Below are 26,922 nucleotides of genomic sequence, written 5' to 3' on the forward strand. Positions count from 1 at the left end.
CAGTATACACGTATGTTGTCTGTTTCACAATATGAAGCTTACCCTTTACTACATACTTAGCTGATATTTTATATTCAATTTTATTTCATCTTAAAAATTAACTTTATGACCCATTAATAGGTCAAGACTTAAGTTGTTTAAAATAGGGAAAGTAGACAAACCAGTAAATGCTTACAAAATGAGAAAGTATGAAAAAACAATCCAGGCAGGTAGACAATACGGGATCCCCACTTGAAGCCATCGGGGACCTGACACTGATGTTGAGCCTTGAGGAATGAAGAGGCAGCCATGCAAAGTGGAGCAGGGAGGACAGCAGTCATGCTGCATCAGCGATCCGTTGCTACATTCCAAACCACTCCAAAACTTGATGGCTAAAACAACGGTCATTTTTTTTATTCAAGGTCAAGGTGACAACAGGTTTGGTTTCTTCTGAAGCTCGTCTCCTTGGCTTGCAGGTGGTGCCATCTTGCTGTGACTTCACACAGTCTTTCCTTGGTGCATATCTGAGTCAGGATGTCCACTTTTTATAAGGACACCCATCATACTGGATTAGGATCACCTACAGACATAACTTATTTCTTTGAAGACCTTATTTCCAAATATGGTTATATTCTGAGGTACCAGGGATTGGGATTTAAACGTGAATTTCTAGGGGTTATGTATGTGCACAATCACCCCTTAACAGAGGGGTTTCAGGGTCCTCCCCAACCCCAGACTACTCTGCCCAACTCTTCCTATGACCTCTACCTGGCTTTGTCCCTCCACACTATCCACTCTTGATTTGAAATCTTCAAGCTTTTCCAGATGTGATGTTCAGAAGGGCACTCTCCAACACCAGGACTTCTGTTTCCCTCTACAGACTTTGGCTTAGCTTCTTCTTCAAGCTTCTGGTCTGCCCACTGCCTCTAGCAGTATCCCCTCTCCCAGCTGATCCCCATGGGACCTAGTCTATCCCCCAACCAGTCAACTGGCATCTCAATGGATAGGCTCTCCCAGGACAATTGATGCTAAGCTGCAGAGCTTTACAGATGTTCCAGTCAAGGTTAGGTGAGCTGCAAAATGCATCCGGTATTACTAAAAGGCTTGATTTGCCTTTATAAAGAGTTAAGTAATAGAGGATAACTGAATTTAGGTAAATGTCTGCTAAAGACACATAATTGTAGGGACTTCCTGGGTGGTCCAGTGGCTAAGGTGTTGATTCATTCATCAACATCCAAATAAGTGAAAATCTGGGGAGATGTTTCAACTAGCTATACTTGAAACACTATAACTCTGAGTAACTTATTGATAAAAGTATTCAGGATTGGTCACACAAATGAACAAGGAATCCATACATTAGTAGAAATATAAAAATTTATTGTTAAATTCATACATTATAGGAATGATCTGTCCAAAGTTTAAAAAAAAAAACCCAACATTCATTTAAAGTATAAATATATATGTAAGTTAGGCTACTATCCATCATATTTTTTTCGTGTGCTTATTGTGAAAAATGTCCACTGTTGTTTCATGACATGGTCTTAAATCAAAATCACAATATCCAAGGGAAAAACGACTCTAAGAAGAGAAGAAAAGAGGTTTTTTTAAACAAAAAGGATCAAAGCCATTTTGTTAAAGAATGCTACACAGTCACATAAGACTATATCCTACCTGTGGTTTCTTAAAATAATCAAGTCCCCTTCCAATCTTAATCATCCATCCATTGTTGAACCTATTGAAATTAGTATATAGTATTATACTCCAGACATTTAAGTCAGACAATGATCAAAGTTGTATGAAGTGTCAGCTAAATCTTCCCCTAACAAAATCACTTCTTTCACTGGCAAGAGTTGAACCAAACCTGGGTTTACCTATGGGCTGTGTCTACAATGAAACAAAACAACCATTAGTTGATAAAAGAGTTTAACAATTCAATTAAACCTTCCTCATGAATTTCATCTTCCTGAGAAAGCTTCCCTGTTCTGCTAACAAGTGGCTTCCAAGTGTACTCAGGCAGACTGGTGGTGTTTCAGGGCCTTCCCCACCTAGAGGTGGGGATGTACCAGGGCAGAGGAGGCCCCAACGGGTACAACACAGCATCCTGTCATGCCTACTAGAAAATTTAATAAACTATAAGAAGTAAAGCCAAATTAAATAAATACCAGTATCACCAGAAAAGGAAATTATCCCAATGGCATAATACTGTATGTATAATTGGATAGAAAAGTACTTCCTTTGCTCAGATGACACAGAACATGTCAATTTTTTTCCATTAGGAAAGAGGAAACTCACACAGAGGACAAAATTACCCAGATTTTTTTTCTTCAAAAGTGAAAAATACTAAAATTAAGCTTTATTTAAATTTTTGATATTTAAGTGGAATATTATATGTAATTATAAATAACATGAGAAATAAAAATAAGTATTTTTCAACTGCATAAAAATTAAAGTATTAAAAAAAAATTAAAGCATTACTATACACTAACCTAATTTCTCGGTCATGTATTGAAGAAGAATATTCTAGTTCCAAATGCACTCCGTGATTCCTGAGTGACTGTTTTATCTCTTCCAGGCCACTACTCTGCTGCTCTTTCCCAGTGCCCTGTTAATACGGAAAAAAAAACAAAGCATTTTTTGACTCAGTTATTAATATTTTAAATTATTCCTAGGCTATGCAATGTGTGTGTTCAGTTGCATAGTTGTGTCATTGGCAGGTAGATGCTTTACTGCTGAGCCACCTGAGAAGTGCATGCAATGTGTATCTTAGGTGAATTAAAATATAAATATTCTACACTAGTTTCACCGTCCATTAATGCAAAGAGGCAACCAAAGAAGATGAAGTAGTTTAAGAGCAACTGTTTTTATCAAAATAATCATTTTTTTTCTAATGTGAACGTAACACAACTTGGTGCCATCTCCTAAGATGTATTTTAATGGTGCTATTTATTCAGATGAGGATTTCTTCTCAAATTAATCCTAGAAATATGAATTGTTTAGAATTATCCCTATTTAAATCAAAATCAAGATAGCGATTATAGAAACTATCAATACTGCAGACAGAGTGACTGACTCATAGAACATCCAAGAAACTAAATTGACAAACTATTTGAATAAGAGAGCTTAGCTAAGCGGCCAAATGCAAGGTACAACATACTAAAATCAACAGCATCTCCTCCAATGTGTTTTATACCTATTCCCAGGTGGCTCAGGAGTAAAGAATCCACCTGCCAATGCAGGAGACGCAAGAGACGCAGGTTTGATCCCTGAGTCGGGAAGACCTGCTGGAGGAGGAAATGGCAACCCACTCTCAGTATTCTTGCCTGGAGAATCCCATGGACAGAGGAGCCTGGTGGGCTACAGTCCATGGGGCCACAAAGAGTCAGACACAACTGAGCGACTGAGCATGAAGATAGCAAGTTCATTTCCAATGAAACAGCTCTGGCTGAAGCATTATATCCAAGTTTGCTTTGAACTACATCCTACAACTGAGTAAAGTTCATGATGTTAAGAAAGAGTAAATGCTTTCAGGTACCTACTTCATCCAGAGAGGTGAGAAGATGAATAGTTTTTACTTTACATGGTCTCTTAACCAGCATCTCACAAAATCGAAGGAAGTTATACAGCTGAAAGATATTAGGATAGGTTATTACTAACTCGTACATGTTAAATAATAACTATTTCATCCTATGTGAGTACATTTCACCTACCTGATGTGTGTGTCTAATATAAGGATCTTCTATCCAAACTTCTGTAACTGTTTCACTCAGGTATTCTTGAAAAAGGGACTCATAGCTGAAACCTGTTGCATTCTCTTCTATTTTAATTTGCTTGTGATATTTTCCGGCTACAAAACAGAAGCTTCTGTAATAAAACCAGTGACTACTTGTTTTCTTTTTATACATACTATATTTATATACAGTGAAAAATCAGGAGCACATACAAGTTAATGTTTTTAAACTCAAGCACTCAGTGAGCATTTTCGAATGCTTAATCTACACCAGACACATTGCAAGATGCTACACACACACAGAGGTAAATAAGGCAAACCTTCCAATGAGGGAGTTTTGCCTTCATGGAGGCCAGGCAAATGGGAAAGTCCAGAGATTCCTTGGAATAGGTTCTTGAGCTAAATCCTATAGAACCAGTTAGTTTATTCAGGAGAGAACCATAGTGTATATAAATATATCTAATATTTTTGTCACCATGAGTAGAATCATAAGCTATGATTCAGTGGGCAACTGGCCTTTCTCTTCAGATTTAAGTCTTTTTATGTCTTGCAATTTAATACCTGAGGTATTACATATATGGCTTCCCTGATGGCTCAGCAGTAAAGAATCCACCTGCAAAGCAGGAGACTCAGGTTTGATCCTTGTGTTGGGAAGATTCCCTAGAGAATTCCAGTATTCAACCCACTCCAGTATTCTTGCCTGAAAAATCCCATGGACAGAGGAACCTGGTGGGCTACAGTCCAAAGGGTCACAAAGAGTCAGACATGAGTGAGTTACTAAGCACACATTAAATATATAAATGCAATATAATATGGAGTCTAGGAGTCTTAGAACTTGTAGACAGAGTGTTAAGTAGAAACTTATAGTACTTCTTAATAATCCAAGCTAAAGACTAGAATGCCATAGGGTCAGCAGGGGAGTTCTATTGTTTTTGTTCATTCAAAATGAATAATTATTGAGTAAGTTATCAAAGACCTTTAAGGTTTTTTTTTAAAAAATATGATCTTTAATGGTAGTTCCTGATTCATATGGTGGTTGCACTTTAAAACTTTGTTTGAAAATCAGTAGATTGGATTCTGTTCCTAATATCTCAAAACAGAAAAAGTTACAAACTGTGCATCAGTTTTCAAGCCAAGCTAGTCACGCAGGTTAGTTTAAGCCAGTGTATTCAAGCCACAAAGTTGATGGTGCTCTATTTCCTTCAGATTTCAGAGGGAAACTGCATTGCAGGTTTCAATTTGGGATGAAGTAAACAATTTTATTACTCCTCAACAAAGTAGCCAGATAGCCAGGTTAATGTGGGCAGCCAGGGTTTGGGATAGTACAGAATACCAGGAAGGGGTGTGCAGAGGCTGGCGTAAAGAGGAGCTGAGGGCTGGGGCACACTGTTTTTGGTTGTGTTTTTTTTTTTTTTTTTTTTTTGAGGACAGCAGTTCCTTTGACTGTAGAATGCAGCAGCTGTGAAATGTCAGGTGGCAATAGCCACTGGTGTCTATATGTCTGTAAACTGGATGCTCAAAAAGTAGAGAACTAATTATAAAAAGGGAACCATACCTCCTGCATCTCTCATCACTGTGACTGCTCAGTCATGTCTGACTCTGTGACCCCATGGACTACAGCCCACCAGGCTCCTCTGTTCATGGGATATCCCAGGCAAGAATACTAGATGGGTTGTCATATCCTCCTCCAGGGGATCTTCCCCACCCAGGGATCAAACCCATGTCTCATGCATTGGTAGGCTGATTCTTTACCACTGCGCCACCTGGGGAGCCCCCAGAGAACCAGTTATAAATAGGGAACCATACCTTCTGCATCTCTCATCATTAAGAATACCTAACTCCTAAAACGTTCTGATTCAAGACAAAAATCTCAAAGAAGCCCTGGGCATTTCTTGAGCTACTTTTAACATTTTGGTCATTTTATAAAGGGAGATACAAATAAAAATACAGGCTTTACATTCAGTATTGCTCTGTAGTAATAGTGAAACCAGAATCCACACATAAGCTTCATAGGGATCATGAATTCCTTAAAATGGCATGCAAAGTTCTGCAGGATGTAGAGCTGTCCTCAAATTCTCAGGATGGTATCCGACTGTCACCTTCCCCGGAGCAGAAAACAAAACAAAACCAGGCAAAGGGGCTTCCCTTGTGGTCTAAGACTCTGAGCTCCTAGTGCAGGGGTCTGGGTTTGACCCCTGGTCAGGGAACTAGATCCCATACACTGCAACTTAAAAAAAAAAAGTCCCTGTCTTTTTTTTTTAGTGATGCAACTAAGGCCCAGTGTAGCCAAATAAATAAATATTAAAAAAAAAAAAGTTATGAATTGGAAATGCAGAGGAGACCTGTAAGCTCCCAAGGGTAAACAGTCCAGACCACGCAGAGCTCCAAAGGGCACAGCCAGAAACACTGGGTGAAACAGGCTTTGTCACAAGAGCTCAGGCACACACTCTCCAAAGTAGCCTCCTTACCTTCTTTTTCTTGGTCCAAGTATTTCTTTATGTGTTCTGCTCTATCCATGTAGTCAGAAATTCTTTTTCTGAGATTACACTTCTTTGTTTCATCTTTGGTGCCTACAAATTAAAAAATAGGCTCTCAAGATTCCAAACAGGCTTTCTCTTTGGTACAGGCAGTGTTTCCTAAGTTTTCCACGGATTTCCTGTCCTTTGGCATGGTTCGCCTTGGTCCTAAAATACACAAATAATAGGTCCCAATTTGTGATCCTATACAACCTTCACCTTTTCACTGAGCATCAGAAGCCACTTTATTTAGGAGTGGGGACTCTGACACTTTGACTGACAGCTGGGGACACTCAATCAGGTGTGGAAATAAAGGTGGCTTATTACATGTCACTGACTATGAGCACTATTTTGTTCCAATTACCCATAAGTTTGAAATCTTAGCATAATCAAAAGATAGCAAACAACATCTTTCTTCTACAAAACCAGTCTTTATCCCAGACTTCCCCTTTACAGCTTATGTTATCTCATTTTCCCAGCCATCCCAAAATCAAAGGTATTTTTGAGTATACAATATCAATAAAAGCTTATCCCAAGCCCTACCTCCAACCAGTTACCAAATTACTTCTGGTCCCTTCCTTCCTCCCTTTTAATACTGCTTTCATTTTTCGCTTTAATTTCATTTTTAAACTCTGTTTTTAAAAAATTTTATTTTGAATTAATCGTATATTTATGGAAAAGCTAAGAAAATGGCAGAGACAAATGAAGGCAAATCCCTTCATCCAGACTGCCTTATATTAACATATTACACAACTACAGTACAATGATCAGAGCAAGCATGTGAACGTTGATACAACACTATTAGGTCACCTACATACCTTATTGGTATTTCACTAATTATCCCACTTTATTGTCCTTTATTGTGCTCATCTTTGGGTGAAATATTCCCTTGATATTTCCAATTTTCCTGAGATCTCTAGTCTTTCCTTTTTGTTGTTTTCTTCTAGTTTTATGTACTGTTCATTGAAGAAGGCCTTCTTGTCTCTCTGTGCTATTCTCTGGAACTCTGTGTCTAGTTGGATGTAAAACTGGAAATATCAAGGGAACATTTCACCCAAAGATGGGCACAATAAAGGACAAAAAACAGTAAAGACCTAGTAGATGCTGAAGATATCAAGAAGAGATGGAAAGAATACATGGAAGAACTGTACAAAAAAGGTCTTAATGAACCAGATAACTCTGATGACGTGGTCACCCAGAGCCAGACATTCTGGAGTTCGAAGTCAAGTGGGCTTTAGGACTCACTGCTGTTAATAAGGGAGAAGGCAGTGGCACCCCACTCCAGTACTCTTGCCTGGAAAATCCCATGGACGGAGGAGCCTGGTAGGCTGCAGTCCATGGGGTCGCTAAGAGTTGGACACGACTGAGCGACTTCCCTTTCACTTTTCACTTTCATGCATTGGAGAAGGAAATGGTAACCCATTCCCGTGTTCTTGCCTGGAGAATCCCAGGGACAGGGGAGCCTGGTGGGCTGCCGTCTATGGGGCGCACAGAGTTGGACACGACTGAAGCGACTTAGCAGCAGCAGCAGCAGCTATTAATAAAGCTAGTGGATGTGATGGAATTCCAATGCTCACCACTTCAGTTGTGTATGACTCTGTGAGACTCCATGACTCTGTGAGACTCCATGCCTCTTTAGTCTTCTCCAATCTGTAATCGTTTAGTATGTTTCTGCCTTTTATGGCCTTGACATTTAGGAAGGGTAAGCGGTCAGTTATTTTGTAGAATGTGTCTCATTTTGGGCTGCTGCTGTTTTCTAAGGATAAGATTGAGGTTAAATATATTTTTAGCAAGAAAATCAAAGAAGTGTTGTGCCCTTCTCAGTGGGTACATGAGGTCAATATGTCTTATTACCGGAGACGTCAACTCTGATGACTTGGTTGAGGTGAAGTTTACAGATTTCTCCACTAGAAAGTCACTATTTTCTATTTTGTATGAAAAAGCTATCTTGTGGGTAAATATCCTATCTCTCTTTACTCTTCATCCACTATATTTTAGGATCCACTGATGGTCTTTTTTTTTTTTTTTTGGCCACGGTATGCAGCATGTGGGATCTCAGCTGCCCAACCAGGGATTGAACTTGAGCCCCTTGCATTGGAAGGCAAAGTCTTAACCACCGGCCTGCCAAGGAAGTTCCATTGATGGCCTTTCCCTATAACAATTACTACTGCAGTATTTGCCAAACGGTGATTTTCTATTTCCATCATTTCTACTTAATGTATTAACTGGAATTCCACTGTAAGGAAAAGCTGTCCCTTCTCGCCCATCTACTTATTTATTCTACTAATAATTTATATCAATATGGACTCATGGATATTTTACTTTATGGGTTGAAATTGAAAACTATCATCATTTTCTTTTTTTTACTTTTTTTTTATTGAAGGATAATTGCTTTACAGAATTTTGCTGTTTTCTGTCAAACCTCAACATGAATCGGCCACAGGTATACATATGTCCCCTCCCTCTTGGACCTCCCTCTCATCCCAACCCTCTAGGTTCATACAGAGCCCCTGTCTGAGTTTCCTGAGCCACACAGCAAATTCCCGCTGGCTCTCTATTTTATATATGGTAATGGAAGTTTCCATGTTACTCTCTCCATACATCTCACCCTCTCCTTCCCTCTCCCCGTGTCCATAAGTCTGTTCTCTATGTCTGTTTCTCCATTGCTGCCCTGCAAATAAATTCTTCAGTACCATTTTTCCAGATTCCGTACATATGCCTTAGAATATGATATCTATCCTTCTCTTTCTGACTCACTTCACTCTGTATAATAGGTTCTAGGTTCATCCACCTCATCAGAACTTACTCAAATGTGTTCCTTTTTTATGGTGTAATATAAAAATGTAGTAATATTCCACTTTGTATATGTACCACAACTTCCTTATCCATTCATCTGTCGATGGACATCTAGGTTGCTTCCATGTTCTAGCTAGTGCTGCAATGAACATTAGGGTACATGTGTCTTTTTCAATTTTGGTTTCCTCAGGGTATACGCTTAGAAGTGGGATTGTTGGGTCATATAGTGGGTTTATTCCTAGTTTTTTAAGGAATCTCCATACCGTCTTCCATAATGGCTGTATCAATTTACATTCCCACCAACAGTGCAAGAGAGTTCCCTTTTCTCCACACCGTCTCCAGCATTTATTGTTTGTAGACTTTTTGATGATGGCCATCTCACTGGTGTGACGTGATATATCACTGTAGTTTTGATTTGCATTTCTCTAATAATGAGTGATGTTGAGCGTCTTTTCATGAGCTTGTTAGCCATCTGTATGTCTTCTTTGGAGAAATGTCTGTTTAGGTCTTTTTCCCTCTTTTTGATTGGGTTGTTTTTCTGGCATTGGGTTGTATGAGCTGCTTGTATATTTTGGAAATTAACCCTTTGTCAGTTGTTTCATTTGCTATTATTTTCTCCCATTCTGAGGGTTGACTTTTCACCTTGCTTATAGTTTCCTTTGCTGTGCAAAAGCTTTTAAGTTTAATCAGGTCCTACTTTTTTTATTTTTGTTTTTATTTCCGTTACTCTAGGAGGTGGGTCATAGAGGATCTTGCTTTATGTCATTGAGTGTTCTGCCTATGTTTTCCTCTAAGAGTTGTATAGTTTCTGGTCTTACATTTAGGTCTTTAATCCATTTTGAGTTTATCTTTGTGTTTGGTGTTAGGAAGTGTTCTGATTTCATTCTTTTACATGTAGCTGTCCAGTTTTCCCAGCACCATTTGTTGAAGAGCCTGTCTTTGCCCCATTGTATATTCTTGCCTCCTTTGTCAAAAATAAGGTACCCACAGGTGCATGGGTTTATTTCTGGGCTTTCGATCTTGTTTCATTGGTCTGTATTCTGTTTCTGTGCCAGCACCATACTGTCCTGATGACTGTAGCTTTGTAGTATAACCTGAAGTCAGGAAGGCTGATTCCTCCAGCTCTATTCTTCTTTCTCAAGACTGCCTTGGCTATTCAGGGTCTTTTGTGTTTCCATATGAATTGTGACATTTTTTGTTCTAGTTCTGTGAAAAATGCTATTGGTAATTTGATAGGGATTGCATTGAATCTGTATACTGCATTTGGTAGTACAGTCATTTTCACAATCTTGATTCTTCCTACCCAGGAACATGGAATATCTCTCCATCTGTTTATGTAGTCTTTGATTTCTTTCCTTAGTGTTCTATAATTTTTTGTGTACAGTTCTTTTGTCTCCTTAGGTAAGTTTATTTCTACTTAATTCTTTTTGTTGTAATGGTGAATGGGATTGATTTCTTAATTTCTCTTTCTGATTTTGCATTGTTAGTATATTAGTATATAGAAATGCAAGTGATTTCTGTGTATTGATTTTGTATCCTGCATCTTTGCTAAATTCACTGATTAGCTCTAGTAATTTTCTGAACTATCTTTAGGGTTTTCTATGTACAGTATTATGTCATCTGCAAACAGTGAGAGCTTTACTTCTTCTTTGCTGATCTGGATTCCTTTTTTTCTCTTTCTTCTCTGATTGCTGTAACTATGTTGAATAATAGTGGTGAAAGTGGACACCCTTGTCTTGTTCCTGATCTTAGGGGGAATGCTTTCAGTTTTTTACCATTGAGAATTATGTTTGCTGTAGGCTTATCATATATGTCCTTTCCTATGTTGAGGTAGGTTCCTTCTATGCCCATTTTTTGAAGAGTTTTAATCATAAATGGGTGCTGAATTTTGTCAAAAGCTATTTCTGCACCTATTGATATTATCATATGCTTTTTATCTTTCAATTTGTTAATAGGGTGTACCACATTGATTGATTTGCGTATATTGAAAAATCCTTGCATTCTTGGAATAAACCCAACTTGATCATGATGTATGGACATTTGATGTGTTGCTGAATTGTGTTTGCTAAAATTTTGTTGAGGATTTTTGCAGCTATGTTCATCAGTGATATTGACCTGTAGTTTTATTTTTTTGTCTTGTCTTTGTCTGGTTTTGGTATCAGGATGGGAAACTATCATCATTTTCTTGCTTAAATATTATCAGCATTGGCTTTGAGAGCTCCTGTGTACTTCTGACATACCCCATTATTTTTTGAGTATTTCCTTACATTTTGGTGCAAAACGTAGTTTTCTTGCTCCAGCCCCAGAATTAACCATTTCTCCCAGAGACTTTGGTTTCTTTTATTGGAGAATGGCATCAAGAGATCATATTCTGAGTGCTAAGTGTGCTCATTGAAGCTTGGGGAAAATCTAGACGCTTTCTGTCAATACAGGCAGAATGTCTACGGAGGTTTACTAATACATACATCTCTATTGCTGTATCTGTTCATCTGCATCAAAACCCACAAATTCACATTAACTTTGATCCCACAGGGTTCATTCTAGCTTTCCTCCTTTCCTCACCTATAACTTCTTTCATTATCCACAATATATTTACTAGCTTGTTCCTGGTTAGATCCCTGGGTAGGGAAGATCCCCTGGAGAAGGAAATGGCTACCGACTCCAGTATTCTTGCCTGGAGAATCCCATGGATAGAGGAGCCTGGCAGGCTACAGTTCATGGGGTTGCAAAGAGTCGGACATGACTGAGCAACTAATACTTTCACTTTCAAGTTCAGTATAGACATCAAGCAGTTTCAGAATTCTTAAGCCATACTATCATGAGAAAAAAAAAATTAACCAACTAAAATATAATGTTTGGGGACTTTCCTGGTGGTCAGGAGGTTAAGAATATGCCTTCCAAGGCAGGGGACTCGGGTTCAATCCCTGGTCAGGGAACTAAGATCCCACATGTCACAGGGCAACTAAGCCCATCTGCCTCAACTAGAGAACCCATGCTGCAACAAAGACTCAGCACAGTCAAAAAAGAATTAAAAAACAAAACCTGGTTTGCCACTTTTAGCTGTGTGATCTTGGCCAGTTATTCAACCTCTTTTTATCTTCTTGCCTAACGTGGAAAGAGTAATAGTACCCTAGAAAATTGTGGAGAGGACTAATTATGAAAAACTAATTGCAAAGAGTTGACATGACTTAGCATCTGAACGACAACAAATTATGAGACTGGCATGCAGGAAATACTCAATAAATGTTGTCAGTATCATTATCATCTACTTAATTTATTTACACACTGCCCTCTCAGCTTCCTTTAGAACTAGATTTTATCTAACACCTCTTTTCTTAACCCTACTGTTACTTTGCTACTGCCTATAAATATACACTATTTTCCCTGTCCTCTTTCTTAATCATTATCCTTGATCACAGTTTGACCCATTCTGTGGGTCAAACATGACTTTGTCTTCCAGGCTTCATCATATAGCCATCTCCAAGTCCCATTGGAAACTCACTCCCACATCTAATCAATGAGCCAATGCCAGTAATTCAATGTCCACTCTGTCCTCTCCCTTTCCTAATAAGTGGTGTCATTCAGGTCATGGTTGATTCAGGCCCTCATCTCCTCTCATCTGGACTCCTGCAGGAGTTCATTAATTGATCTGCTTGACTTCAGTCTCTTCAGGTTCATGTCTCTCCTACACTCCTGCCCTGTTCACTCATTTATTCAAGAAATATTTACTGAGAACTTACCACATGCCAGGCATTATTCTAAGCACTGGAGACACAGCAGTTAATAAAACAAAACACAATTCCCCACTATCATTCAAATGGGAGGAAAGACAACAGAGATAAATTGGTAAAACATGTATGTTAGACTGTGATAAAGTGCTATTAAATAAAGCAAGGAAGAAGGATAAGGGAGTCCTGGGATGGGGGTTGTAATTTCACACTGGGGTCAGGGAATGGCCTCACAAATAACGTGGTATTTGTGTAAATACCTGAAAGAGGAAGGAGAACAGGTCATGCAAATATTTGGGAGAATAACATATTCCTAAGAGAGGCAGGCCCTGAAATGCAACTTTAATTATGTCACTTCTTTGCAGAAACTTTAGTTTCTCCTTGTCAAGGGAATGAGTTAAAATCTCCTGGCAGTCAAGGCCATCCACAGCATGCTCCAAGCACCAGAATACCTTTAAACTTCTCCTCTTCCTCTATAGGTATATGCCAAAGTGAACTGAACCACTTATTTAGTAAAACAGCAGAGACAGAACTGGAACACTTTTAGCTGAGTTTCTGAAATTCTACTTAACCTTCCAAAACCCCTATCAAAAGCAACCTCCGCCTCTCCATCCCCAAATGACCACTGGCGCTTTAAATCCTCATTGCATTTGTTTCCATGACTCTTGGCACTTATTCCCTGCAGTACAGTTATCTGCACTTGTATCTTAACCTTCCAGATCATGTTACTGTCTCTTTAACCCCCACAGGATCAGTGGAGCACACAGGAGCAGAACTCCTGGGATTCTGCTGCTTCAGAGTCCAACACTGTATGCCATATCCCTTTCTGGGAGTCAGCAGAGCAGACTCACTAAAGCCTTGGGTTCCAATTGCGACTCTACTAATGGTGGCAGTTCACGAAAGTGAACTTTGCTTTTTATGTGGTAAAATGAGGGTAACATCACCTCATATTTCATAGGGCAACCATAAGGACGAATTGGGATCATGCTTCTAACGTGCTCTGCACACTACCTACCACTCAAGACTTATAAATGATAGCTACTCTTGTTATCACCATCATCAAATGGTCCCTGCCCAAGGTAGGGTTTCAGAGTTCTAAGAAAAGCACTGTACACTGAAGAGCAGCCTCCGCTGTCTCAAAGCTTCTCAAACAAATCATAAACACGCAGGCAAAAAAGGCATAGAGGGGAGATCTTGGGCCAGACTGGGAACACAAGACGATGGGGAGCAGGGGCTCGTTTTAAGTCAATTAATATATAATTACATGTTTACTACCTGCAAGGAATTGTGCTCGGTTGTTAAGGTTATTTGGGTACTTCTCAACACTGAACTGGTCATCTGATGCGAACGGCCAACTCATTCGAAAAGTCCCTGATGCTGGGAAAGACTGATGGCAGAAGGAGAAGAGGGCGTCAGAGGATGAGATGGCTGGATGGCATCAACTGATGCAATGGACATGAACTTGGGCAAACTTTGGGAGATGGTGAGGGACAGGGAGGCCTGGCATGCTGCAGTCCATGGGGTTGCAGAGTCAGACACAACTGGGTGACTGAACGACCCAACAACAACACTGAGTAACCATGTAACAGAAAGTCTTACCTCTCACAATCCTATACATTTCTCACACGAAATTTCAGTATATCCATTTCTAATGAAAAAACTTAAATTGGAGTATAGTTGGGCTTCGCAGGTGGTGCTAGTGATAAAGAACCCACCTGCCAATGCAGGAGACATAGGAAACACTGGCTCAACCCCTGGGTCAGGAAGACCCACTCCAGTATTCTTGCCTGAAAAATCCCATGGACAGAGGAGACTGGCAGGCTACAGTCCATGCGGTCACAAAGAATCCCACATGACTGAGCAACTAATACTTGCATAGTTCATTTACAATGTTGTGGTAGTTTCATGGGTACGGCAAAGTGAATCAGTTAAACATACACATATATTCACTCTTTTAAAATTCTCTTCCCATGTAAGTCATTAGAGAGTGCTGGGCAGAGTTCCCCATTCTACACAGTAGGCCCTTGTTAGTTTTTTTTTAACTTATAATAAAAACGTTTAATGAGAAAAATAAGGAAAAGGGTGTAATAAACACCCTTATTATCTTTCACCTAGATTTAAAAATTGTTAGCATTTTGTCATATTTGCTTCGACGTTCAAATTCAGACATCATGACAACTCCTTCCCAAACATGTTAGTCTGCACCTCTAAAATTAAGAATAGAGTTTGAAAAATACCATACTACCTAACAAAGGTAATAATTTTATTGCTACTTGTTCCGTATACAATCTTCCTAAATTGATCCCCAAATGTTTTATACAGTTCGTTCAAATCCAAGTCCCTTCAAGGCAGCTACTGCATCTAGTTACCTCTAAAAATTCTAGAACAGTAACCTCTCCTTCACTGACGACATCAATCTAATAAAGATATAAAAGAAACCAGTCCACCTGTCCTGTAGAACGCCCCATCTTCTGTATTTCACTGCAGTCTCGCGGCGAAAGGAATCGTTTTAACTCTTTCACTCCCACTCAGGCAAGACGGGCTGCAACTCCTTTTCCTCCAGTCTCCGCTCCCCGGTTCATTGCTCACCTTTCAGAACCTGCAGGAGCAGATCGATCCCCTCCTGGTAACACACCAGAGCCTGCGGGTACCGGGACTCGGCCTCCAGTTCCAACGCCCGCTTTATCACAGTGACGGCAGCTGTGCTCCCAGCGTCCTGCGCCAGGCCGGACCTCGCCATAATCCCGGAAACTGCATCAGCTTCTACCTGTTCCTTGGTGGGTGGGTCCGCGGCGCTCCCGCACGCGGTCACGTGACGCCCATGCATCTGCGCTCTCTTTTTTGCTCCCGGAGTGGGCGGGAGTCTGCCGGAACTAAAGTGCTGCGCTGTGTGCGCACTGTTACGGCCGAGTTTGAGTGTGGCACTCCGGGTCCTTCCTCGGCTCCTGTTCTCCTCAGTGGTTAACTTAAGGCTGAGAGACTTCTAGCAACTGCTGGTGAGTGGGGAGTGAGTGGCTGAAGGTATTGCATTTTTGCTAGGAGCATATATCTGGGAACCCTATGCAGATAAGGATTGATTTTGTCTATTCAGTTCTGGGTTTACGGGTCACAGTAAGCTGAATGGGCTTGCGTCCAGGGTTGGCCCTTGGTCTCCCGAAAAGCCGCTTTCCGGCTGGATCACGTCTCCCAGTTTGAGGGATCCCGGGATGCGGCCTGAGGAGCCCCGCCTCCTGGAGCTCGAGGGCTGAGCGTCCCCGGCCCGGCAGTCTGGCGGGAATTTCTGTCTTCTGTTGTACTCGTAACTTGGGCTTTCTTCTGGGGGGCAGCCTAATGAATTGTTAATGGTGATACAAAATTATCTAATTTAAAAATTGTTGCACTTTAGAACGCAAACCCCGCGGAGTTAGCTTATTTTACCTTTTGGGTTTTCCCTGACGGTGCAGTGGTTAAGACTCCGCGCTTGCACTGGAGGAGGCATGGGTTCTGTCCCTGGTGGAGAAACTTATGATCCCGCTTGCTGTGGGACCCGGCCAAAAAAAAAAAAAATTACCGTTTTACTAAAAGTCGTGATTTTGCAACCGTGTTTTGATCGCCACCTACTCAAAGCTACTTGTTCAGCGTTGTTTTGTTTTGTTTTTTCCCAAGAGGCACTTAGGAGGACTGCCTAGAGTTCAGAAAAGAGGCATTTCTTGCCCTCAGAGTTGTCAGTTTGTTCAAAGGGAAATTCTGCGTTCTGTGTTCCTTCCCGATCCCCATTTACTATTAAACAGATGTCTTGCCTCTTTAGAAAAGGAATTAGTTTTCATTTTTTAAGAACAGTTACATGTACAGTCATTGTAAAAGAACAACAGCAACAAACCTATCAGACAATACCAGGGGTGGAAGTTAGGGAAAATAGTTCTGGTAGCCTGCCCTTCTCTCCCCAGATATGCTAACGTTTCTCTGATAGGCTTCTAGAGTTTCACAGACATCGCTCTCTCTTTTTAATGGAAGGAAGTGGGATCATACTTCTCGTGTGTGTGTGCTCAGTCTTGTCCAACTCTTGGACTGTTGCTCACCAGTCTCTGTCCATTGGATTTTCCAGGCAAGAATACTGGAGTGAATTGCCATTTCCTGTTACTCCAAGGGATCTTCCTGACCCAGGGATCGACCCGCATCTCTTGCCTCTCCTGCATTGGCAGGCAGATTCTTTACCTCTGCACCACCTGGGAAGCCCTGCATTTATTTTCCTGGCTTTTCATCTGTGCGAGAGAAAGGTAGTTGTACAGTGAAAGATAGGTCCAAGAGTTATGTGCCTAATTATTAAGAACAACTTTTACTTTATTAGAACTTAATGACTTTTGACTGTCACACCTTCTGAAGTCTGGAAGTAAAACTTCATTCAGCAAAAATTGAGTGGCTGCTACAAGGCTATGCTGCTTAGGTAGATGCTTGAAATATATCTGTGAATAGACGGAGCAAAACAAAATTTTTAAATCTTTGTCCTTGTGGAACTCACATGCTATTGGGTGGAAACAGATGGTGAACCACAAACCTAACAAGTAATTAAATTATGTTAGAAAATGTTAAGTGCTATGGAAAGAAAGTCAAGTAAAGTAAAAGACATTGGGAGTGCTGACTGTTGTCCTCTGGGTCAAAATGTTAAATAATGGAATCAGGGTAGACCTCATTGAGAAGATGAGATTTTAGCCAGAAATTGAAGGATGTGAGAGAATTAACTATGTGGATATCAGGGACATTCAGGAGAGGGAATAGTCAGGGGAGTATGCCTGCCTGGCAAGTTACAGGGCTTTCTTGCAGCGGGTGTGTATAGCAACTGAGCAAGAGAATAATTGGAGATGAAATCCTCAAGGTGGAAGGTTAAGGACTGGCCGCCACTCTGAAATGAAGAGGCGTTAAGTTGAAAGTTTTCAGTCTAGTAATAAATAAAATTTAATTTTGGAGTAATTTTAGATTTACAGAAAAGTTATGCAGATATTAATATTTCCTATATACCCCACCCACACAAAATTTCCCCTGTTATTAACATCTTACATTAGTGTGGTATATTTGTTGTAATTGAGAAGCCAATATTAATACATTATTAACTAAAGGTCATACTTCATTCAGATTTTTTTAGTTTTTACCTGATGTCCTTTTACTCTTTTCAAAATTCCATCCAAGATACCACATTATGTTTAGTTGTCAAGTGCTCCTCTTGACTGTCAGTTTCTCAGACTCACCTTGGTTTTGATGACCTTGACAGTTTTGAGGTGGTCAGGTATTTGAGGAAATACTGGTTAAGTATTTTGTACAATGTCCTTCAACTGGAGTTTGTCTGATATTTTTCTGTTAGAGTGATGATAGGGGTTTTTGGAAGGAAGACATAGAGGTGAAGTGCTGTTCTCAGTCTGTCATTCTGTGGATGCTATCAGCTTGGCTTTTATCACAGTTGATGTTAATCTTGATCACTTTGAAGATGTAGTGTTGGTTAGATTTCTCTAGTGTAACATTATTTCCTCCTCCCCGCCCCCCACGACTTCTTTCCTGACTCGAGCAGAAAGTCTTTAAGTGTACTCCATGCTTCAGAGTTGATAGCTTTTCTCCACCTCTTTGAGAGGGGAGTATCTACATAAATTATTTGAAATCCTTCTGTAAGAGAGATTTTTTTTTTTTTCCCTCTCTCATCATTCATCTGTTTATATCAGTATGGATTCATGGTTAGTTTATGTTTTGGGTTTTATGCCAATACTTTATTACTTATCTTGTTGCTCATATTATTTCAGCTGTAGCTGCTGGGAGCTCTTTCAGTTGGCTTTTAGTCCCTTTGACATACCCCCATCATTTTTGACTTTTTGAGTAGTTCCTTTCTAGCACTATACGATGCTCCAGACTTACCTTTATATATTCTTAAATATTCCTTGCTACAGCCGTGGAATCAGCCTTTTCTCCAAGGAGTCCTGGTTCTTTTTATCAGAGAATGCTGTTAGAAACTAAGATCTTAGCACTGGGTGTGCTCATTCCTATTGGGATGCCATTGTTTTTAGGTCCTCTCAGCTAAGAGGGCCAACCCATGTATATATATGTATCTATAATTGTTTCTATATCCATCATATCTTTATTAAGCTAAATGTTAGTTCCACCACTAATCCTGTGTCATGGGATGACATAGATATTCTACCCTTCCTCTCTGGCTTGTGTGTAATCACCTACTCTAACAATGAGAAACCTGGGTCTTTGGAAGGTTTTGAGCAGAGGTGTTGATATTACCTGATTTCAGATTTAGTGAGATGCCATGGGGAAAAGACTTTGGGGAAATTAGAACAGAAGCAGGAAGGCCAATTAGGAGGCTTTGCTTGGAATCTAAATAAGAGAAAGATTTAACAAAGAGCCAAGTTAAATAAATTGGATTAGTACCTAGCTTTGTGCTTAGGTACCTACTATCTTTGTTAGTACCTAAGAAAATGCTTAACTTTGGAGGAAGAAGTATGGTAGGGAAAATAATTTAGATTGTTTTTGGAGCGCTGGAGGATTAAGCATCTCTTCTGAAGGAGCCTTGATACAAAGGATCTAAACAGACAGCCAAGCAAACTGGATAATTTGAACTAGAAATTGCTATGCTGTATTGTAATGTTTGAAGTATAAAATCTGAATGGCAGTTATGAAATTGATTTACTTCTGAATTCTTGGTTGAATGGACCATGGATGTAACCCATTAATTAATTCAGACATTCATCAACAAACACGGTGCCTGCTGTCTATCAGATAGTGTGCTGGATGCCAAGAATATAGAATATGAATAAAACAAAAATTTTGCTTTTAGGGCACTAAGATTATAGTAGTTAGCGCTTCTAAAACTGATACAGAATTTTGAAATACTGGTTCAGTTGCTGAGAATTTTTCTGAAATCAGGCCCTTTTAGGGGGACATCTTGCATTGATTCCCCAACTTCATTGCTTTTTCCACACCACAGGAAAGACCTGCAGAGCTTGAGTGAGCCAGAATCTGGTAGACATTGAAATACAGCACTTACCTTATTTTGGCATGTTAGGGTATTCTTATTATAGCTCTGTAATAACTTAATGATCTTATAGTAGTAAAAGTTACCATCTATTAAGGGCTTCTGATATGCCAAGTACTGTTTTAGATGTTTTTAGAATAATTCATTTGCAAGATAGGTATTATTTTCTTTCTGTTCTTAGAGGTGGGGGGAATTGAAACATATGAAATAAGTCACGTATCCAAAATATATTAATGCATGTAGTTCATGAACTTAATCTTCCTACATTCAGTTTAAGTCAGTGTGTGTGTGTGAGTGAGAGAGAGAGAGTCACTCAGTCATGTCTGACTGTTTGCAACCCCATGGACTGTAGCTCACCAGGCTCCTCTATCCATGGAATTCTCCAGGCAAGAATACTGGAGTGGGTAGCCATTTCCTTCTCCAGGGTATCTTCCCAGCCCAGGGATCAAACTTGGGTCTCCTGCGTTGCAGGCAGATTCTTTGCCCTTTGAGCCACCAGGGAAGCCCTTAAGTCAGTATAGTAGGCTCTAATTGTTCTGTGTCTAAATAAACATGACTTTTACTTTATAAAAGCAATGCATGTTCGTTAAGAATAGCTTAAAATGCAAATAAGCAAAAAAGAGCATCCTACTGTTCTTAACAGAAGGGTGTTAGGATTTAATGAAAATGTAATAAAAGAATTAGGTTCCAGACCACATACTCTCTTAAAAGCTGGATGCTCTTGGGTAAAATGACTGAACTCTCTGGGATTCATTTTCCATATAAATGAAGTAAGAAGGTCATTAGTTCCAATTAGGAGTTGGGGTGTCTTCAGTCCTTTCCAGCTCTCTTTTTTTTTTGTGATACTACAACAAAGCATTCTTTATCTGCTCTCCCTGTTGAAGATTTTTTAAATGATAGTAACCTCCACTACCCATTTTTGTTGTTGAAATCAACTTAGGGTTTAACTCTTTGGTGAAAATGGTACATGGTTAATGTATAATTACTGCCTATGGTTTTCTTGAACTCTGACTAAAACATTTATTATAACTTAATTCTTGTCCTTATTGTATTAAAACAACCAAGATTGTACTGTTAAACTTCATCCAGTTTTTCAATTTGCTCAGCAAACAATAAGTTACTACAGAAATGGGGGAGCTATCTGTTTCCAAAACACACGTGACCCACAGGTCTGTTTTTTACTTCTCACAGCCTCTAAGGAGAGCAGCCACCACATCCATGGCAGGGATTTTGCGCGCAGTAGTTCAGAGGCCCCCAGGGAGACTTCAAGTAAGTGTTTCTTTTCAGTAATTATCTTTTTCAGTTGTCTTGCTTTTCTATTCCTTAAGAACTTTTTATCTCTTTTCTAATTAACAAAACATACAGGCAAGTTAAATTTTTAAGTTTCTTCATATATATATTTTTTCTTTTTTTTTAATGTTGAGAGTTGATTTTATTTGGTTTCTTTGCTGTTTTATCCCTAAAGAATTGAAATCACAAAAGACCTTTTCCTGGAGAATATGCTGGTAAAAAATGACTAGTGTTGATTTCCCTTTGTCCACCTTAATCTTTTTAGACTTTTTTTTCCTTTCAATTATAAAGAGAGTGCATTTTCAATCTTAGAATATTAGAAAAATGTAGAAAAGTAGAAAGAAGAGAAACAATTTCCCAGAGATCATTTATGTTTGTACTTCCATGTATTTCCTTCTAGTCTTTCTTTTAGAAATTGCAGTGGTGTAGCTAGTCTACTCATGAGGGCCAGAGTCTAGGTAGGACCTCCAATTAGATGATGATAATGTCAGATGTTTGAGATTCTTACCTTAGCCTCAGATTAATCCTGGGTGGTCAGTATTATTTCCTGGTGGATCAGAGCCTGTGTCCATCACCTCCCCCCACTGCCCACCTCACCCCCCTGTCCCCCCGCCCCCGTCCCCATTCCTTCCTGCTTATTCTCCCAGTGCTCTCTGCTGTCCCGGGAAGGCATAGAGGGAATGATTACTGCCTACCCAGAGGAGTTTCCTGGTATGAAGGACTGGCAGTGAATCCTTTTTCTTCAGCAGCCTGGGAGAAATACTACTGGAGGCTTGTAGAAAGAGGACAGGAGACAGGAACCCAGAGTTCATGACACTTTTGGGGCTAGAAAGAAAACTGGAAACTCATTTTGACTTTCTTTTGCATTGTGTTGTTGAAGGATAAATTACTGTATGTTGTCTTGAGCGCATTGATTAACTATAACCTACAGGCCAGGTTCAGCCCACCGTCGGTTTTTGAAAAAGTGTTATTAGAACATAGCCACAACAATTTAATTATTGTTGATGGCTGCTTTGGCCCTGCAGTGGCAGAGCTGAGACTTGGCTCTGGGAACCATGTAGCCAGAACCGGAAATATTTATTGTCTACTCCTTTACAGAAAATTATTGCCAATCACTGGTTTAAATGTTTATATTAATGTTTAATGTTAGTGGTAAGATAAGATGTATATTCACTCAGCTAGGGGGTTGAGATAAATGTTTAATAATTACAGGTTAGGTAAGAATAGGGCTTCCCTTGTGGCCCAGACAATAAAGAATCTGCCTGCAATGCAGGAAAACCCAGGTTTGATCCCTTGGTTGGGAAGATACCCTAGAAAAGGAAATGGCCACCCACTCCAGTATTATTGCCTGAAGAATTCCAGGGACAGAGGAACCTGGCAAGCTAGGGTCCTTGGGGCTGCAAAGCGTCAGATAAGACTGAGCGAGTAACACAAGAACAAAAAGAATGGACTTTCATCACCTAAAAATAGTAGGTTTGGATTTCTGTACTAGATAGAGTGCTAAAAAACAAATGTTTTATGTCATATTTTAGACGGCAACAAAAGGTGTGGAGCCTCTTATTTGTACAGATTGGATTCGTCACAAATTTACGAGGTCAAGAATTCCAGATGAAGTAAGAACAAGGTTTTATTTTCCTGTTACTATTTTTTAAAAACATGTTGTATTTTGAAAGGTACTGGTTTTTGCAATATCAGAAACTTTCACGTTAAATTATTTGTCGATATAGGTAGAAGGGTAGAGTTTTAAACATAGTGTGATTTAGGTAAATAATTATTAAAAATAAAATTGTGCTACTGGCCTTTTAAGTAGTGGATTTTTTATCATCTCAGAACCTGTTTATTCCTGATTATGGTTTTTTCCCTTAATATTTTGTGTTTTCATAGCACTGTTGTCCTGAGAAAACTGTCTTCTTCCTGCTCATTCTGTCCCTGTGGCTCTTGGTTTTTACTCTCTATCAACTGTTGCTAATTTGGATCTTCTCTGCTAAACTTGTGTGTACCTATCATTCTTTCAAAAAACACTGGCTAAGCCCTCAATAGATTTTTCTTTTGTTTTCTCCAACTTTTCAGTATTGTGGTAAAATGCATAAGGTATAAATAAACTTTAGTATCGTAACTGTTTTTTTTTTAAGTGTACACTTCAGTGATATTATGCATTTCACTGGTGGCTCAGATGGTAAAGAATCTACCTGCAATGCAGGAGACCCTGGTTCAATCCCTGGGTGGGGAAGATCCCCTAGAGAAGGGATGGCAACCCGCTTTAGTATTCTTTCTTGGAGAATTCCATGGACAGAGGAGCCTGGTGAGCTATGGTCTAGGAGGTCGCAAAGAGTTGGACACAACTGAATGACTAACACTTTCACTCAGTGATGTTAAGTACTTTCATATTATCGTGTGACCTTCAGAACCGTCCGTCTCCAGAACTCTTTATCTTACAAAATTGGAACAACTCTGTTCCCATTAAACAGTAACTCCTCATACCTTCTTCCCCCAGTCTCTGGCAACCACCATTCTCTACTGATTTTTTAAGAGCTGAAATAGTATTACCATCGATTATTTTGATACCTTTAACATGCTTGATGTTCCTTTATCAGAAGTCTTTTTTCCAAGTCATGGTCTGCAACTACATTGTCATATCTTTCCATGTTTCTTAGATTCTAAACTTCTGTAAGAAAAGGATAGATACAGATGTTAACATTTGTTTAAAATGTGGAAGGCGGTGATTTTGATCGCCAGCTGTAGTGAGTTTGAAAACTTTCCAGCCTCATAGAAATGACTCTGAAGTGTGCATCTGTAGCTCGTTGCCTGTCTTCCAGACTTATTCCTGTTTTCTCAAATAATTTCTAAACCTTGCTGCTTGGATAACCCATAGGTATTTCAAGTTATCCAAAATTGAACTCATTGTCTTACTTTCCCTCCAAATAACCAAACTGAAAGAATGTACTTGTCCTGTATTAGTAATGTCAGTTGATCCTCTGTCTGATTTCCCAGACTGAAAACCTCTGAGTCAATCTCAACCCCGTCTGCTCCCTCACCCACCACAAATCCATCTATTTTACTGGCCAAAGTCCCCAGATCAGTCCTTTTCTGTTACAGCTGCTGTAATTCAGACCCTCAAACCATGTCCCTAAGACCTTCCTGAGTTTTTTTTTGTATCAGTCTCCACCTCCAGTTCTTTTGAAAGAGTTTTTCTTTCCGAATCTATCTTTGAAATGTCATATTGTTTCAAACCTCCAATAGCTTTATATGCCTTCTGGAAATTTCTAAAGACTCAGCATAGTTGAGCTTAGTTTAACTCCTCCGCCTGCATTGCTTTTCATGTTTTTTTTCCTACCTTATTCACATGGAACCACTGACTTTTCCTAAATATTTCATGCTCCTCACACCATTTCTTTAAGTCGTCTTTCCTTTTCTTTGGTGCACCTACCCCATCCTCTGTATGCCACCATTCTTCTCACCCTATGTTTCTTCAAAATCTCTAGAAAAATACCCTTCATCCCACCCGTTTGGAGACAACCACTGCCCACGGCCTCCATGTACTTCTCTTTTACATATTTTTAAAGATGTGCATCATCTTGGCTATATTACTTCTCTAGCTGCTCTCATCATTAGCAATGTAACCTGATCCCTCTGTGGAGTAATTAATGATTAAATAATATTATTTGTGATTAAAGTAACATCTTTTTTTTTTTTGTCCTTCCTCAGTCTGTTTCCCCAGAGGTCTGACTCTCAACCTAATGTTTTTGGGAACTTTCTACATTTAAGGTTGTGTGTGTGTGTGTGTGTGTGTGTGTGTGTGTGTAGATGTATACACACGCATATATGGGTTCCCTCGTGGCTCAATGGTAAAGAATCTGTCTGCAATGCAGGAGACCTGGATTTGATCCTTGGGTCAGGAAGATCCCCAGCTCACTCCAGTGTTCTTGCCAGGAGAATTCCATGGACAGAGGAGCCTGGTAGGCTATAGTCCATGGGGTTGCAAAGAGTTAGACACGACTGAGTGACTAACACACACACATATGTGTAGAATTGTTAGAATCATGTTTAGAATTTATGGTCATATTCTTAGAATTGATATTTATAGAATACATCATATGTACACACTCATCATGGTACAGATGAAGCAAATACAGAATCCTACTACACATAGTGATGTAGAAATTTGTTTTTTTGTGGTGTGGAAATTTAGTTATTTTTGCTCAAGAGTATATTGTGACCATTCTTCAAAATTAGTACCTACAAAAATGGTAAATGGTAAGCCTTATTCATTTTGATAGCAGCATTAAATCCAGTAGAATACAGCAGAATTTATTTGTGTCATGTCTAATTTAGTTAATATCATTAATAGTTTTATTTAGAATGTAATAACTATGACTATGCAATAATCCTAATTTTTTAGCTATTCTCTTGAGGAATATGGATATGGCCTTTAAATGTTTCAGTATTACAAATAGTGTTATACATATATCCTTATTTGGGGATGTAGCCCAGTACATACTTCTTTTTAATAATACTCATGTGTTACTGTAAGTTTATATTTATCCCCTACTTGAATGGGGTAGGGGATGCAGTTCAAGGCCTAGCCGGTATAGTGCAGTGCCTTGTCCTGGCATTTGTCACCTGGTTCTTCCTGCTTTTTTCTTTATCAAAACAAAAGAAAATCCCTGGCTGTGTGATGTTTTTCTTAGTGCATGAACTCCTTTGACTTCATCTATCTGAGTAGTCAGACTGGTAGAAATGTTCGATTTGAGGATGAGAATTGTAGAGTGATTAGATATGAAATTATTATATAGTTGTTTGAAGGTTTTTTTTTTTTTAAGAGAAAGGGGGGTACACTGAAGCTGTGTTGAAAATTTATCATTTATAGTTTTTCTCTCTAGGTTTTTCGGCCTTCACCTGAAGATCATGAAAAATACGGTGGGGATCCACAGCAACCTCATAAACTGCATATTGTTACCAGAATAAAAAGTACAAAAAGACGTCCATATTGGGAGAAAGATATAATAAAGATGCTTGGGTTACAAAAAGTATGTACCTATTTTAGTCATCTTTAGTGTTGTTTAAATTTGCTGTAAATTTTCCACCTTTAAAACTTTTAATCTACTTATTTAATATTTCTTTTGTTTAAACGTATTATTTCATGTAATGTATTAGAAAATTTGATTTAGATAGAAGGAGACTTCACCTTAACCTCTTGCTGAAACGTGGGACCATCTGCACTGTTGAAATTGATTCCTAATGTTGTTTCCTTTGTTTGTAGGCACACACTCCTCAAGTTCACAAGAATATCCCTTCAGTGAATGCAAAACTGAAAGTGGTTAAACATTTGATAAGGTTTGTTATTTGTTATTCTAGCAGTTTCTTAAAACGTGTTACCTGGTGTAACACTAACAGCGTCCTCTCATGTCACAGAATCAAGCCCCTGAAGCTGCCCCAGGGTCTCCCAACAGAGGAGGACATGTCCAACACGTGCCTGAGGAGCACTGGCGAGCTGGTCGTGGGGTGGCTCCTGAGCCCCACGGACCAGGCAGCGAAGAAGTGCTGACGGCCCAGCAGCTTCAGAGTAGAAAGTGGAAGTCATTTCTATAAAGATGGTGAGAAAGTGTTCTCATTAAAATATTTAAAAAATTCTAATCCTTTTCACTGGCTAAACATGGTGTGATTCTTCCTTGGTGTAGACTTGGAGGTTTTAGTGCTATTAATTGGTTTAATTCCCTCCCCACCCCACCCTCAGTAGTTTATCTCCCCTTCCCCCCTACTACCCCCCTGTAGTGTAACTGGAAAATGGGTAGGAATAGCAGTGTTTAAACACATGGGTTCAGGTGACACCTTAGCAATCATCATTAACTTTTTTTAAAAATGCTTTTCTTACTTGGATTCAGCATA

At 39.4% G+C, this 26,922-nt stretch overlaps 2 protein-coding genes across 6 annotated transcripts; one reads left to right on the top strand and one right to left on the bottom strand.

Moving 5' to 3' along the window:
• Positions 1-1,335: 1,335 nt before the first annotated feature.
• Positions 1,336-15,548, bottom strand: MITD1 (microtubule interacting and trafficking domain containing 1). 2 transcript variants are annotated; one of them, XM_020902583.2, is made up of 7 exons: positions 15,336-15,548; positions 6,175-6,276; positions 3,687-3,823; positions 3,516-3,602; positions 2,466-2,581; positions 1,651-1,711; positions 1,336-1,557 (listed from the first exon to the last, which is right to left on the bottom strand). In XM_020902583.2, exons 1-7 carry the CDS (start codon positions 15,484-15,486, stop codon positions 1,462-1,464), a joined length of 750 nt encoding a protein of 249 aa, XP_020758242.1. In that variant the 5' UTR covers positions 15,487-15,548; the 3' UTR covers positions 1,336-1,461. The 2 variants fall into 2 exon arrangements, with proteins under 2 accessions (XP_020758242.1, XP_070330931.1); XM_070474830.1 differs by lacking the exon at positions 15,336-15,548 and adding an exon at positions 15,194-15,313.
• Positions 15,549-15,609: 61 nt separating this feature from the next.
• Positions 15,610-26,670, top strand: MRPL30 (mitochondrial ribosomal protein L30). Of its 4 annotated transcripts, none has more exons than XM_070474842.1 (7): positions 15,611-15,767; positions 16,831-17,002; positions 20,938-21,015; positions 22,569-22,649; positions 25,917-26,063; positions 26,297-26,370; positions 26,449-26,670. In XM_070474842.1, the coding sequence occupies exons 3-7, from the start codon at positions 20,965-20,967 to the stop codon at positions 26,579-26,581; spliced, it is 486 nt and encodes a 161-aa protein (XP_070330943.1). In that variant the 5' UTR covers positions 15,611-15,767; positions 16,831-17,002; positions 20,938-20,964; the 3' UTR covers positions 26,582-26,670. The 4 variants fall into 4 exon arrangements, with proteins under 4 accessions (XP_020758246.2, XP_070330943.1, XP_020758245.2 ...); XM_020902586.2 differs by having other exon boundaries at positions 15,611-15,742; XM_020902587.2 differs by lacking the exon at positions 16,831-17,002 and having other exon boundaries at positions 15,610-15,767.
• Positions 26,671-26,922: the final 252 nt, after the last annotated feature.

This window comes from Odocoileus virginianus, chromosome 2 (genome assembly GCF_023699985.2).
Source record: "Odocoileus virginianus isolate 20LAN1187 ecotype Illinois chromosome 2, Ovbor_1.2, whole genome shotgun sequence".
NCBI classification, from domain to species: Eukaryota; Metazoa; Chordata; class Mammalia; order Artiodactyla; family Cervidae; genus Odocoileus; species Odocoileus virginianus.